Source organism: Erpetoichthys calabaricus, chromosome 2 (assembly GCF_900747795.2).
Source record: "Erpetoichthys calabaricus chromosome 2, fErpCal1.3, whole genome shotgun sequence".
Classification (NCBI taxonomy): domain Eukaryota; kingdom Metazoa; phylum Chordata; class Cladistia; order Polypteriformes; family Polypteridae; genus Erpetoichthys; species Erpetoichthys calabaricus.
In genome coordinates, this window is record NC_041395.2 from 211,161,324 (window position 1) to 211,177,894 (window position 16,571).

The 16,571-nt window shown below is 39.4% G+C and overlaps 1 protein-coding gene across 3 annotated transcripts in view; it reads right to left on the reverse strand.

Annotated features, from left to right (window-relative positions):
* Positions 1–2,111: 2,111 nt before the first annotated feature.
* The window catches only part of adamtsl4 (ADAMTS-like 4), a 150,294-nt gene continuing 135,834 nt past the window's right edge, over positions 2,112–16,571 (reverse strand). For all 3 annotated transcript variants that reach the window (XM_028795107.2, XM_028795105.2, XM_028795106.2), the window contains exons 14-18: positions 16,030–16,203; positions 12,545–12,718; positions 7,712–7,891; positions 7,490–7,634; positions 2,112–4,645 (exon numbers count right to left, since the gene is read on the reverse strand). In XM_028795107.2, the coding sequence (XP_028650940.2) occupies positions 4,512–4,645; positions 7,490–7,634; positions 7,712–7,891; positions 12,545–12,718; positions 16,030–16,203 (807 nt within the window). In that variant the 3' untranslated portion in view covers positions 2,112–4,511. The remainder of the gene's footprint in view (positions 4,646–7,489; positions 7,635–7,711; positions 7,892–12,544; positions 12,719–16,029; positions 16,204–16,571) is intronic.

The window sequence follows — 16,571 nt, forward strand, 5'->3', positions numbered from 1 at the left end:
TATATACAATCCAATGTCTGCCTGTCTGTCTGCTTTTTACGAGAGAACTACCGTATATATTCGCGGATAAGTTCTCCCGCGAATAAATTGGGATTTGATTTTACAGTATAATTTCTGGTGTTTTATAATGTCGATCGTATAAGCTGAATGCAGAAAACTCACGCCATTGGTACAAGGGATTATGATATGCTAATGCCCACCTGAGACAGAGTAACCAGGGAGCACACTGCCTCTTTTTTCTATGTGGGTGCGGCAATGCACTGTATCAGCGCGTGCTCCTAACCTCTCTCTCTCTCTATTGTGCCTACGTGACCACACGGTAATACCCAAACTATTCTGAAGCAACATTTGCACTGATTTGTGTTTTTAGTATCTCACACCCTCATACACCTTTATCATAAGAGGTCCCTTATCTACAATGGAGCGTTTGATCAGAAGAAAATATGAAGCTGGTTTTAAATGAAACGTCGTTGAAGTAGCGAAAGAAATTAGTAACTTCACTGCTGCAATAAAATCTGATACGTCTGAAAAACAGATGTGTGATTGGAGGAGGCAAGAAGATGTAATAAAAAAAAATAAATAAAGTGTTGCATTTTTGAACGGATGTATAAGTCGGGGTCTGATTTTATGAACGATTTTTCGGGTTTCAAGACCTGAATTATACATGTGTATATACGGTACTTAACAGATTTAGATTGGGTTTTTTTCTATAATTTGCTTGAACATTCCAGTTGATTTTGCGACTTCTCTCTTTGTGTTATATATCATAGTTCGCTTGCAGGAGCGATATATTTGCGCTAATCCAAGACAGAGGCCCGGTTAGGGCCCTTCTCGGTGTCCTTTTTCACTAATACACGGGCAGAGCCACAGGGAACGGCTAGTTTTATAAATACAGTACATAGATTTAGCTGACACTTTTATCTAAGGCAACTTATAACATTTGATAGATACAATTAATTACATTTCTTTTGCTTTTTAAATTGGAGCACAAGCAGGTGAAGTGACTTGCTTATGGTCACACAGTGTCAGTAGCAGAATTTGAAAAAACAACCTGAGGGTTTGAGGTCCTTAGTCTTTGCCACTATGCCGCACATATAATCTGCCTAAACCAACTGCTAAACAACTGTTAATACATTTCACAGTCACAGATTTGAAAGGACAAAGAATTCTCTTATACTTTGAGGGAAACTTAGCTTTGTTCAAAGATAATATCTGATCTACATCCAGTGCTGATAACAGCTTTCTTTTGACTGCATTTGCACCCCATCTTACAGAACTCCTTTGTGCTTTTCAGCTTATAGTCGCTGTGAAGCCTTTTTGTTCCAATGTCACTTGTAGGAAGTCAGGAGATGGTGAGCCACCCTTTAAATTAACCTGCGCTCTACTTGAACTCCTCTAGTGGCTGGTTGGCAGCATCGGGATGTTATATACAGCGTACACCATCTGTGCACACAAATATAAATAATATATATATATATATATATATATATATATATATGGGCGGCACGGTGGCGCAGTGGGTAGCGCTGCTGCCTCGCAGTTGGGAGATCTGGGGACCTGGGTTTGCTTCCCGGGTCCTCCCTGCGTGGAGTTTGCATGTTCTCCCCGTGTCTGCGTGGGTTTCCTCCGGGCGCTCCGGTTTCCTCCCACAGTCCAAAGACATGCAGGTTAGGTGGATTGGCGATTCTAAATTGGCCCTAGTGTGTGCTTGGTGTGTGGGTGTGTTTGTGTGTGTCCTGCGGTGGGTTGGCACCCTGCCCAGGATTGTTTCCTGCCTTGTGCCCTGTGTTGGCTGGGATTGGCTCCAGCAGACCCCCGTGACCCTGTGTTCAGATTCAGCGGGTTGGAAAATGGATGGATGGATATATATATATATATATATATATATATATATATATGGGATGTAAGTTAAGGTACTGCACACTCATTATTTAGAAGGGTGCATGGAGTTGAACAGACTGGTACAACACCTTGTTCTATAGCCTTATTAGTATCTTTGGAAAATAAACTTATAATACCACTAAGTAGAAGACTGTAAAAGAGCCAAATGCATATGTTAACAAGGAACCAATGATGAAGGAGAAAGATAAGGGAATACTGTGAAAGTCAGATTGATAACAAAAGGCACACTGGCACTCACTGGCTTTTATTAACATTGCAGTTTTTAAACATAGAAAGTACTTTTTATTCAGTATATATCTCTATAGGGTTTTCTTGAAAAATAAATTAGTTGTACATAAAATAAATGCGTTTTGCTTTGACCATTAAAAAGACACATTTTCAGACCAAGCTTAAAACACAAAACAAGGAAACTAAGTCACTTTGTATATAAAAAAGTTCTAAAATGTATAACATGTAGACAACAATACTGACAAGGAAAGGCTTGTGTTACCCCTTAAACAATGATGTTAATATATCAGCTCTGAGTGGCCTTCTTATAGTATGGCTTCTGCTTATTGTCTTTTTGACAAGCACTGTGATTATTTGGTCATTCTGCCTTTCCACATCGTCCTGCAGCTTTGGGACTGTTGTTGTGGTGGAGACCCTGCCTCAACTATTGGCGAATGTTGGAATGAACACGAGATGCACTCACAAACAGCTAAAGAGAGCTGGAGATATCTGAGAAGTTACAACACTCACTCCATTTTATTAAAGTTAAGGCACTTTGTATATCTCTTGAAAATTCATAGAGGTGCATGGATTACCACACTATAAATCAGATGTTGAAAATGATGTGCTGGTGGTGGTTGCTGTGGAGAGGTTGGCATACAAAATATGACAAAAATCATCGATTCTGTGTGGGAACAGCACTGCATCACTTGTAATGGAATGATCCCTACAGTAATGAGATCCAATAGTCAATCTGTGACTAAGAAGAAGAAAAGAAAGATCCTCACAATGGAGAAAAGTTCAAATAAACCCTAACACTACTGCTGAAACAACCTGAAAACAGCTCCAGTATATGTTTCTTTTTTGTTAATGTGCATTCTGAACTGGTGGTAGTGTTCATACTTCTTTCTTAGAATGTATCTTTGGTAGTCAACAGGGAGCTGTGTATGCAAACACCAGTTTGCATGATTTCTTTGGACTCCCCATTCAACTGCAGATCCTTGAAAAGATACCAACCCAGCGACAAGGACAGATCAAAATTGTGAGCTTTACTCCATTACAATGCTGTCCTCTGGGAGCAAGGCTGTAAGTTATAGGGTGGTCTGGGAGACTGGACTCCTCACATTCAAAAGAACAATGTTTAACTGGGATTGTGTCATTACCAAGGAGTGCATTTTGACACTGGATATTTCACCAATTGAATATTATAAGAGTGACAGAATTTTATGGGTACAAATTAACAGTAATTTGATCTGCCACACAGATCTCAAATCCCTATTGTACCTCCCTCATGCACTTACCCATGGGGCACTCACGTGTCATCGTATAATGGTTTTCCTCTTGCCATTTTTTAGTCCAGGTATTTAGTCATATAGTAAATCACCTAAAATTCCTGATTGTGTATAAAACCTCATAAATAAAAGGTGAAAGTAGCTTTAAAGAAGGCACAGTTATTTGGCAAGTACAGCCATCGTTGCCACTTAGAGTGCTCTGGTCTGCTGGCTTTAAGAAGAGCACAATGATAATAAATAATACCATGCTTCTGCTAAAAGAACATGGCATCCTGGTCATGTTTCACAGCATTATGTCAAAGTCTGTCCTGGTCATCATGCCTTTTGGGCAAGACAAGATGGTCCTGAAGTCTATTCCATATTCACCCTCCCAGAAATGTCAGAATATTGGCAAACTTAGAATTATTCTGAAGAACATGACATTGTCTACATAAACTGTAGCCAATACAGTTTATTTTATAAAGTCCACCTGCACTGCACCATCTGAGTCCTGCCAATGTCTGCTCATTTGCGCTAGTCTGAATTTGTGACAGAGGACACAGTTATAGCTTGTTTCTTTGTTGGTTTACCAACTGACCTGTTGTAGCCATCAACCATAGAAGAATACACTTCACTGGGTGTGTGGCCATCACCAACCCCAGCAACTTGATTCTGTTTGACCCATGATCTGTGATTTCCTTTGCCTGTAGTGACTAAATATTTCCCATTTAATCCTATTTAACAAAAACATGGAACAGAAATGTCAAAAGTGAGAAAGGGAAATGCCAGCAATTGAAATTATTTGGTTTACAAGCCTGTATAACAAGCAACATTTGCCATCTTATGTACACATCAAAACAGATTTGCTTAGAACATCCTCCAGTACAAAGTTTATATTAACACTATCATTCTTCAAATAAATAATCCAGTGTGTTACTCTGTTTGGATTAACTGCTGGTAGATTTATTTCAGCTGAGCTTGAGCATTTCCAGTTTGTCTTTAATGTAAACTCTGAACTGGAGTAGACCTTTATGAAATCTGTCCTTAAATCCTTCAAAAAATTAACCTTTTTTAAATATATTACTCTACATTTTGAGACAGAAGGGCAAGAAGGCATTGTCAAAGTGTGCATCATTGGTGTCGCTTTGCCCGTTCTGCTGCTCTGGTGCAGGAAGCACAGCACACATTCTTGTAGTAGGCGTAGACACAAAGGCGAGCCTGGACCACAACGGAGCAGTTGTGGTGTTTATCCCGGCAGTTCTCATCTGAGTAAGAAAGAGATAAAACATAAAAAAATGTTGCTGAAGTTCAGGATGGGCGGCACAGATGCAGACTAAGTTCATCTACAGGAGTACAAGAAATAAATCTTCACTGACTTCAACTCAATAGGATTTGCTTTAAAATGTGCTGGAAACACCTAAATGATCTTCCTTCTGTACTGATGTGCCAATGAACCGCTGACTCTGGCCAATGCAAATAAAGCAAACGGTCAATTCTTTATTTTTCACTATATAAGAATTCTGAACCCCTTATTCATAACTGTTATACTTTTTTACTTACCACTTCTCCATGGAAAACGCACTACAGAATAAACGTAATGTTTATTCAATGCACTGGGTTTCTGTCTATTCAGGCTTTCTACACTTTGATACTTGGAAACTGTTCAGCTGCAAGGCGCCACGGGCAGAATAACGCCTTTGACTACAGAAACTAATAAACACTCTATGTCATAGGCATTTGAACTTTTAAAAACAGCTCAGTAAGTTCAAAGGGTCAAGGCCTTGTTCCTGGCTTGTTAGACTGCTCGTTGCTTCACAATCCCAATGAGCCCCTATTAACTTTAAGAGACTTCAAATTGTAAGAATAAAGCTTTTTCATTTATTTTAGGTAAACTAGGCACCATGGTGGGGCAGGTACCCTGTTTGGCCACCCACTTGTCCAGAGATATTCAGGTTGGTTAGCTGGTGATTCTAGGTTGGGCCCATGTGAGGGCAAGTGTGGGTATGTCCATGAGTGGGTCCTGTGATGGACTGGCACCCTGTGCAAGAGCTTTGTCTTGCTGTGAACCCATTGTCACTGGATAAACTCCTGCTCCTTACAAAACCCTCACATGGATTAAGCAAGTTTGAGACTGATGATTATGTTCATTTATATTTCCATTTGAATAATTATGTCTTTAATTGAATAGTGGGAGCAGGTGGGAGTGATATCATGGTCTGCAGAGCTGATGTCCAAAATGCACAAGACGAACAAGACTGAGTTTGTTTCTAACATGAAGTTTTTATTTAGTCTCAGTGTTCACATTATATTGCTATTTAATTTTATTCATATTTAACTAAAATCATATTTTTCTAAGACTAGGAAAGTAAGTCTATTACTCATTTTTAAGCCAGACACTATATTTATTTGATTAATATTTATTTTTTAATTTTTAAATTGGCATTTAATAGCAGATAGTAAGAAAACTTTTAATTACTGCAGTTAATCCTGCAGTACAAAGACAACAGTTGATTGCTTGATATGAGTGAGTGACCATGAGTTTTCCTGTGATAGACTGTTGTCATGCCAAGGCTGATTCCTGCTTTGTGTCAGTTGCTACTTGGATTGGAAGAGACTCCGTTAACCCAAGAAATGGATAAGTGAGGTTGGAAAATAAATAGAAGGACAGCTAAAGGTAGCTCTGCAGCGTTTAAGGCTTTACAGAAGTTAACTGCTAAGTGGCACATTTGTTTCCTAGATGCTGATACTGCCACTGTACCCTGGAGCAAGGAGCATAATATTGCTAGAATATGCAGTTACATAAATGAAAGAATTATTGCCATTTTAGATGTGTACACTCCTCCAAACTCCATTTTCATCTCAACTGATGCAGACTGCCCTGCAGGTTGTTGGTCGGTACAAAATGAATCAGACAGCTTATCTGTCTTTTACAGGCAAGTGCTCAACTCTGAAAGCTGTCACACTCAGTGTGTACTACATGGCTTTTTGTTGTCTGATTGGCCAGTAGTTGGGGTTTTCTGACCAGATGTTTCTTCCGTTACGGAGTGACTAACTGAGATAAGGTACATTGCTTTTAGGAATTACAGGAGACCAGGTGGGATGATAGATAGATAGATAGATAGATAGATAGATAGATAGATAGATAGATAGATAGATAGATAGATAGATAGATAGATAGATAGATAGATAGATAGATAGATAGATAGATAGATAGATAGATACTTTATTAATCCCAATGGGAAATGTTAGAAGTGAACAGATTTCTAGTATTGTGACAGACAACGTCAAACTACAAATATAGTGTACTTTTTATAGATCTGTCTATTGAGAAATACAGCTCAAAAATCTTTCATTTCAAACTGAAGGATAATTTGAACAAATAATATACTTTGTAACATTAAAATTCATTTTGGAAATTTCTTAAAGATATATGCAGAATTAATTAACCTTATGTAGTATTTTTTTCATATCACCATCTTTACCATCAAGCATTACTTTGCCAGCAAATATTTTGTCATAGTTTTACTAAACAAAAACAACACTTGAGTGGGCAGAGGCTTAGTCTAGCAAAAACTAAACAGAAAGTGCAATTCTGTGAGCTAAGACAAGAAAATTGCTTAATGATGCAATTAATTTGTAATATAATGCCAGCTGCCATGTCATTTTCATAATTACCTATTTACACAAATACTGTTTAGTTGGAACGCATTTATCTCTGCAGTCTTCTGTATGTAGTTGTTTCTGTGAAACTCTGTATTAGCATTTTCCAGTCACAGTGATGTTATTGCAATTGTGGTTCAGTACAGCTCAGTGTTGGCATGTAAATTGTGCTGGATGCTTGAAGGTATTTAAAAAGGTCACCGATCCAGTATTTTAATTAAGGGTATTATTAAGCAAACAGAAAATGATCTTACATGCCTGGAGTAGGGTTACCCTGCCTACTGCTCTATAATTTTCTTGAAGTAGGACAGATGGCATTTTTTAGTTTCATGTAACTGCCAAAAGCCCTTTCTTTTGTACCTGGGAAATTTTCGCAGAATGAATGGTAGCTAAATCTTATTCTTGGACATAGCCAGTGATACTCCAGTGAGCTTACACTTTGGCCTTACCTATTTCCAGTGTGCATGGCTGAGTATTGCAGGACTGTTTTTCCACTGGCTTCACAGAGGCGTCGCACTGCTCACTCAGGGTGTTTTGTTCTGTCAGACAACGCACCTCCCTCATCTGGACACCACCCATGCATGACCTAGAGCACTGTGGGGCAATACATGTCAGTTTAACAAGTTTAAAATGGGCCGCAATGATATTTCTCCCACAGCCCTTCAACTCACCGCACTCCACTGGGTTGTGTACCACTTTTCTCTGCAAGGCCCTGGGCTGCAGGTCTGTATTTGGGATGGCTTTTCAAGATGAGCACACTCCTGAGGGTCTGTTAAGTTGAAATCCGTGCCCAGTTTTTTGACACAGATGAGGTCACGGCGCTGTGTTCCATTTCCACACTCCACATTACACTAAAAGAAGGAGACAAAGAAAAAGACCAGCTAAGGTGATGGACTGCTCCAGCATAAGTGTTAAGGAATCACATGATCTTTAGGGCAAAGTAAGCAATTCCAGAGATTGTCCGCTAACTAAATCTTCTATAACAATGGTCAAGCCACAGCCATTTCTTCCATTTTTATTTCTTCTCCATTATATAATATTATGACATTAACTTGTTAATAAAATGCCAGTGACCAATATTGCAAAAAACTATGATAATTCACCTTAGGTAAAAAGAATACTTTAAACTACTATATATAAAAGAATCAGGATAATTTTTTCCAAGTTTCTTTGTGAGGTTTCCAGCAGCAGCACACAAAGCTGGGCAGACCAGACCTCCCTTTCCTCTCTTATATAAAAGCCCCAAAAATAAATGAGTTGCATGTGATATCGCAGAACCATAAAACAACAAATGCATATTAGAATTGTGAACACCAGTCAACTATGCATTTCATTTCAGCATTTGACTGAATGTTATATATAGCACGTAAACTGGCAAAAACCTTTGATTTGTAGCATGGCACTGAAGTCGCAAAGCATACTTTTATACACATGTTAGGTGGAGTATCGTCATCATCACCATGCTCTCCTTTCTACTCATTGTGAAAATAATTGGATCGTGAAAGGTGACACATTTTGAGTAACTAAACACATAGAAATGTCAGCCTGGAGGTCTAAAGTTTACAACTTTATTTAAATTTGAGTAGCTATAAATGGCTGCCATGAAATTTGCATACAATATTTTTATTTGCTGAGGACTTGCATTTGCTTTTTTGTATCGTCATGATGCCAAAGCTGCTATACTGTATTTTACAGGAAGAAAGAGGGAAAACATTTCTTGAACTGTTATCTTTCACGTAAAAGTCATGTAAACTGTGTAAGCGCGCAGATTCCCATTTTTGTGAAGGTGGGCTTGGAAGGCCACTTAAAAAAGTCACATTGAAAAGGAGCAAGGGTGAATTAATGGAAAGCCTGAGTGCTCAAACTGAAAGAAATCAAAGAAGATGCCTGTTCTCCTTACTTTTTTAGATAAAAATATAAATGGCCTGAGGTTGCTACAATACTAATGTCAGGATCTGTGGAGGGTGAGGATATTTAAGCGTTGAAGGCTGCGGCTTTGCAATTGCAGATGCCTTAGTTAGAATATAGGAAGTGGTTTCATTTTTCTTTGCATCATCAAACAGATCTTGCACTGGTTGTAGGCATGTTGGTATCCCTTGGGCAGTCAGGAGGCTACTGCAGGGTATGCCTACACATTACTTCATTTGCGTGGATTCAGCGTTTTTTTTTCTAATATTTTTGATCCACAGTTGGTTGAATCCACGGATGCTGAACCTGCAGATATGAAGGGCCAACTGTATTATTATATTTTTTTATTTGAAAGAAATGATATAATTAGGTGGAATGGGGACATAGTGGTTAGTACTGCAGACTCACGGTTCCAGGATTTTTTGTATGCCCAGTCACTGTGTGTGGAGTCCACATGCTCTCCCCAATATCTGCTTGGATTTTTCTCTGGTACTCTGGTTGTCCTCCCACCAACCGTAAACAAGTGTATTAAGTTAATTGACAATTTTACCTGCCAAGAATAATTGTGGTTGATTACATGACTGAACACCCTACAAAGGATGCAAATACCATCCAGTGCTTTTGGTGCCCTGCTTAAAGTGCTGCTGAGTTACACCTCCCTCAGACTAGATTTTGGATTAAGGGGGTACAGTATGTAATCATTGGAATAATTACAGTGGCATCCAAAGTTGGTTTGACTGTAATAATATTAATAATAATAATAATAATAAATGTGGTAGCACGGTGGGCGCAGTAGTAGCGCTGCTGCCTCGCAGTAAAGAGAACTGGGTTCTCTTCCTGGGTCCTCCCTGCATGGAGTTTGCATGTTCTCCCCGTGTCTGTGTGGGTTTCCTCCCACAGTCCAAAGACATGCAGGTTAGGTGCACTGGCGATTCTAAATTGTCCCTAGTGTGTGCTTTGTGTGTGTGTGTGTGTGTGTGTCCTGCGGTGAGTTGGCGCTCTGCCCGAGGCTTGTTTCCTGCCTTGCGCCCTGTATTGGCTGGGATTGGCTCCAGCAGACCCCTGTGACCCTGTGTTAGGATATAGCGAGTTGAATAATGGATGGATGGATAATAAATGTAAGCAATGGTTATAAAGTTGTTATTACTATTTGTGTTTTACTAGTGTGTATTCTAATACCTGTTTGCATTTACATAAAACACACACACACACAAATATATATATATATATATATACAGTGGAACCTCAGTTTGCGAGTAACTTGGTTTATGAGTGTTTTGCAAGACGAGCAAAAATTTTTAATAAATTTTGACTTGATAAACGAGCAAGGTCTTGCAGTACGAGTAGTGTGTATACTCTTTGTCTGCTGAGCGTCATGTGATCACAACTGAGCTGATGGTTCTTCTCTCTCTCGCTGCGGGATTGTGGGCAATCGTCTCCTATTCTCCTTCTGAGTCGGCGTGCCTCACTCATAGAAAACATCCATACGAGCATATACTGTTTACTACAGCATTAGCATTGTGACGTGCTCGCTCGCGCGCGTGTGTGTGTGTGTGTATGTATGTATGTGTGTGTGTGTGCACGCCCGTGCTCGTGTGTGTGTTTGTGCTCGCGCGCGCGTGTGTGCTGTGACATGCGAGTCCCCGTCTTGCACACTAAAACACAAAGCTGAGTCTCAGTACTTTAGCAACACCAGCTTTATTCAGCTTGAAACAGACACAGCAGTCAAGCAGGGCCCTGTGCATTTATAATGTTCCTTGCTCCTTGTATCACCCATCGACGGCAGGCGCTTATAGCATGTCCGCGATCTTTTCGGATTCGCTTTTACGGTGAACTGCTAAAGCACTGGGAGACTGCGATTGCTTTGGGACACTCTTCAGCGTGTCGTTCCGTTGGGTGGAATCCCACAAGAGTTTAGAAACTCACTCACACCAGCCATGATTCTTTTCAAAGGTAAAGTGCAGGCAGGTTAATTTGTTTTATGTATTTTTACTTTATATTTTGTATTAATCATTTTTATATGAATAGTTTTGGGTTGTGGAACAAATCATCTGAGTTTCCATTATTTCTTATGGGGAAATTCACTTTTATATACTAGTGCTTTGGACTACGAGCACATTTCCGGAACGAATTATGCTCGCAAACCGAGGTTCCACTGTATATATATATATATATATATATATATATATACACACACACATTTGTTTATTTATGTATGTATATAGTAGCTGCATGTGGACTTCAGGACAAAAACAACCCAGAGACTTCCTACCACTTTTACTATATTGGTGAACTTGCCCAGGCATCACCTAAATGGGCCAGGACAGGTTGTATCTTGTCCGAGACGGATGTGTAGTTGAGTGCAGCTCTGACACAAATTAAGCAGGACAGGCTGGAACCTGTCTCAGCCAAACATATGGTAGGTTGTTGTTTGAATATAAACCGTGCATGTACCACAAAGCTCAGTTTGTCTGATTGGGTTGAATGAGAAGTGAGTGTGCAGAAAAAATGTAAAAGTAAATGCATGCACCATCTAGTGGCAGTGGTGGAGCGTGAGCAGAGCAGACTGCTCCATACAAACACACAGCGTTTTTGTTTATGTGAAGAAGGGGGCTCTGCACACCCCTGGAGGACAGGGTCGCTCCTCTGAGGCACCCTCTTGAACGCTGTTGCAACTGGAACAAATACAGTTTGCTTCCTCTTTGCTCCATTAGATGCTGGGCTGCTGCTGCTCTGTCGTGTGATATGCTTCTCACGCAGCACTCGTATATTAAAAACCTGTACAGCACCTGTCCTTTTTGCTTATTGCCTTGTCTCACTTCTCCCCTAGGCATCCTCTGCTTTATGCTTTATTATGCTGTTTACGAATAAAGTTAATGTTTCTTGAAAACCTTGAATGACCCAAGCGTGACAATATATATATATATATATATATATATATATATATATATATATATATATATATATATATATATATATGCTGTATATACATAGGTTTTGTGCAGCATTTGTGTTACATCTTAATGGAACCTTAAGTCATTATAAATTATCTCCTTATAAAGACCTTAACACAGAGCGTGACCTTTCTAAATTTTAAGCAATGAAGCTGACAAGGAATAGATTTACAAGTGGAATTTTTTATATCTTTGGAATGTACCACTGGAAAACACTGAAAAGTTGTAAACAGAGAAAGATCTTTAGTTTTGCATAAAATAAAAATGAAGTATTCATTTTTCTCCCAGAGATATTATAGCCAATGCCAGGGTTTACCCCACTCCTCTGTTCTTATGATGGTAGTCAGTGTAATGCAGTAGGGTAAGATAAATTAATATTTTTTGGCAAACACAAAACTACAAGGAGTTGGTTACACAACTCATGGATTCATTCATGAATTATGTGTCTGATTTAAGTCTTTGTCATAATGGTGTGACTCTCCTGCATTCCATAGAAACACAGTGTGTATTGCATAAGGGAGTCTTATCAAATTTGATGGCTACATCTGTGAATTATTAGCAGTCTATGTAATACTAAAAGAACAGCACTTTTTTTTTCTCTTCCAGTGTGCTGTTCATGAGAAAAATCTTTATAATACCCACCTCACTCCAGGGTCCAGTGAACCAGCGGGTGGTGGGCTCACATGGTCCCCCATTGCAAGCCCGTAGATCAGGAGGCCTTGTGCCACTACATCCTTGATCTGATTGGCCATTGGGGTAGTTTGACAGACAAACTACTGATCGCCGCTGGACTCCTGTTCCACACTCTGCAGAGCACTGTACAACAGAAAGGAAAAAATGGTAAATAAGATCTGGCTTTGATTAAAGCTATGTGTTCCAAGTTCAACCATTGACACATTCTGTCAGGAGTGATTCAATTGGTTCAAGACCACACAGCTGCCTAGGTTAAGGTTAATAAAAGAAAAAAAAACTGCTATGCACAACTGCCTTTTAATGAAGGTTTTAAAAAATTCTGCAGAACCCTCAGCATTTTTCCTTGCTTCCAGCGGCAAAGGAGATAAAATATGTCTAAACCCTCTGAAACGAGTAGGGTATCTGCAAGCCACAGTGTCTTCTAATGGTGCACCTGGAAGAGATTTCTTTCTGTACAGAATCACAAAAATCACACAAACACTGACGTAACTCCAGGGAGTTTTGTGAACCCACTGCAGGAGGACATCTTGATGTACTGTGCCATTTGATTTTCCTTAATTACAGTAATGGTTTTTCTTGTCTCCGGAAAACAGATTACTTTTTAAGATTATACTATATCACTTTCCCATTGGGCGGCACGGTGGCACAGTAGTAGTGCTGCTACCTCGCAGTAAGGAGACATGGGTTCGCTTCCCTGGTCCTCCCTGCGTGGAGTTTGCATGTTCTCCCCGTGTCTGCTTGGGTTTCCTCCCACAGTCCAAAGTCATGCAGGTTAGGTGCATTGGCGATCCTAAATTGTCCCTAGTGTGTGCATGGTGTGTGGGTGTGTGTGCCCTGTGGTGGGCTGGCGCCCTGCCCAGGATTTGTTCCTGCCTTGTGCCCTGTGTTGGCTGGGATTGGCTCCAGCAGACCCCCATGGCCCTGTGTTAGGATATAGCGGGTTGGACAAGACTGACTGACTTTTCCCATTGTAAGGAGAGAACAGAAGCTTTCTGATGATTTTTTCATGACAGAAAGTTTTACTTTTTGATGCATTGCAATTGGAGTTGTTTAGCATGTCTTGCGTGCTATGCACAACATCAAATCAGTAATTGTGATAGATCAAGAAAAACTCTTAAAGAACTGCAAAATGAAAATCAGACAGTCAGTCATTTTCTAAACCTCTTTGTCCTGAACAGGGTCACGGTGGGTGCTGCAGCCTATCCCAGCCAGAAAAGGGCACAAGGCAGGAACAAACCAAAGTCAGGGCGCCAGTCCATTTTAGGGCAAACACACACGCACACACAAATACACACCCCAACCACACACTAAGGTCAATTTAGTATCTCCAATCCACCTAAATTAAATGTTTTTTGATTGTGGGAGGAAACCAGAGCACCCAGAGGAAGCCTACACAGATATGGGGAAAACATGTAAACTCCACACAAGGACAACCTACGGGATGTGAATCCCAATCTCATTACTGCAAGGCAGCAGCACCACTACTGCGCCACCCAAAATGAGCACAGTAACAGAAACATTAGTGGCTGATGTTCATAACTAACAAATACAGATATTAAGTCCCACGATCCCTTATATATTTTTTCATTTTTGCTCTCCTCTAAAACTGGCAGATGGTCTGTTCAAAACTGTAGGGTAACTGATACTTTAAATGGAAAACATGAGAAGGGGCAGGGACTGATGATGTCCTGATTGGTCAGGCAGTAGCAAATCTTGGGTGCAAAAGCTGATTTCTAAGGTCAGGTTGAGGAAGTGCATTGAGTAGATTGGACATACAGTATAAAGGCTCAGTCCAAGGAAGGAGTGATGGCTCTGAGGCTAAGGATCTGCACTGGCATCTGGAATGTTGTGGGTTCAAATCCCCATTACTGCCAAAAGAGATCCTACTCTGCTGGGGCCTTGAGCAAGGCCCTTAAGCTGCAATTGCTCCAGAGGTGCTGTGTAATGGCTGACTTTGTGCTCTGACCCCAAGGGGTATTGAAAGCTAGCAAATTCCTAATATAAGAAATCGCATAAGGTGAAATAAAGAACAAAAAAAAAAAACAATCACCTGAAGCAAAGTGAAATTTAGAGGTAAAATTTGAGGAAAATTCACCCTGCTATACAAAGAAAGCTGCAACCGTAATGCTGCATTGGCAAGACTAGGTTTTATTATATTATTCTACCTCATGTACTATCCATCCATCCATCCATTCTCCAACCCGCCGAATCCGAACACAGCCATACTTAATATTTGTATAATCAACACTTTTATAATAATTGATAATGGAGCTTTGCTGTGTCTGCAGGCACCCTGTACATGACATTCTTCCACAAGAGCAGGTAAAGTCATCTGAATTCTATGCAAGAAAAGAGAGTCAGGGAGGATTTGAAACTCCAGAGTCTGAATGACTTGATGTAGTTCCCCTTAGTGATTAATCTTCCCCTTAGTGATTAATCTTAACTAAAGTCTAAGCCTTGGCCCACACATCTTGGCTACAGGTGGCCAAAATGCTATCAAGTACAGTACCAAACATTTTTTATGCCATGTCTCTTTATTTGCGTAGCAGTAACTCCTTTATTGTGTTAAATGTATTACTTTTATCCAGACCTCAAGGATCTTCAACAAACAAACATTACTCAACTTCATGTAGTTACAAATAATGTCAATTCTGAAACAAACTAAATCAAAATTAGTTAAAACTGTCAGCTTGTCACTGGCTTTCCTGTCCATTTTAGAACCAGCCTGCTACTAAGATGTAGTACTCTGAAATCAAATACCCCAATCTGTCTAACTCAGTAAAAGATGGTGCAAAAATATACACCTGAGATCAGCATACAGTATACTTGTAAAAAAACCAAATTGCACACCTTTGTTCTGGAGCTGTCTTCTGATATGCAAACTTTAAACATCTATAACTTGAATGAATATGAAAAACCTTTTTAACTATAATCAATTACTGTTAATTTTTTGGATCTTGATCAACCTTAGCATGATTTCACCTTCACTTTACTAGCTTTTTAATATAATGCATGTATATAACATGTGCTTTGTAAAGTCAGTGTTCACTAGAGCAGGCACAACAGGCTTTGTAAGAAAATGGCTGCAGTGACAGCCAGGATCAGTATTTGGCACCAAAACACATTTAAAGTTCAGATTTTAAGTAAATAATTTATGGATCAATTTAAACCAGTACTCTCCCAATAGTTTAAAGAACAAAATTAATATCAATAATAAAAATGAAATTGTTAAATCTTAGTGTATTATATTTTTTAAAATGTACACTAATTTGAACCTGTCTATTTGTGTAACAGTATGTGTGTTATATAATAATGAATGGAGGGAAAAATGATCTAAATTCTGCATTTGTAACATCTCTTGGATTAATACATCTTATTTCTCTACTAGAAAATAAAAATGTTAATGAGGAAAACTAACATAATTTTTTACTCACCATGTTGTTCCAGTTACTGAAAAACCAGCTACGCACGCAGTGCCCCATGTCACAAGTCTCACTGGAGATGGGTTGCAGTTGAACATTACACTCTCTGTCATTCACTACAGAACCTTGATTACTAATGCAACGTACAGTCCTGGTCCGTTCACCTACACCACACATCACGGAACACTGAACACAAAAGAAATAAAAGCCTGTCAAGGCACCTGGATCTATCACTTAAATTAAAAACATTACAGTACTGATTATGCAAAAGATATAAATAAAATGCTTGAAATATTGTCAACATTTTTATGCTGTCCCTTTAGGTTAACATGAGACTGTCAGTTATTCCAGTACATGATTCATTGGCACACCCAGATTTTTATGGCAAAGCCCTCACTTGGCACATTTTTACTGAGCGAGGGTCTATTTTCTCCCCCGTAAATAAGTGTTTAGTAAATGAATGGATACAAGGCAAGTCCTGAATAAATTCATGTCAGAGAAAGAGCATCATGGCTCCCAATTACTTTTCTTACCTAAGCTTGATGGGTCCCCTA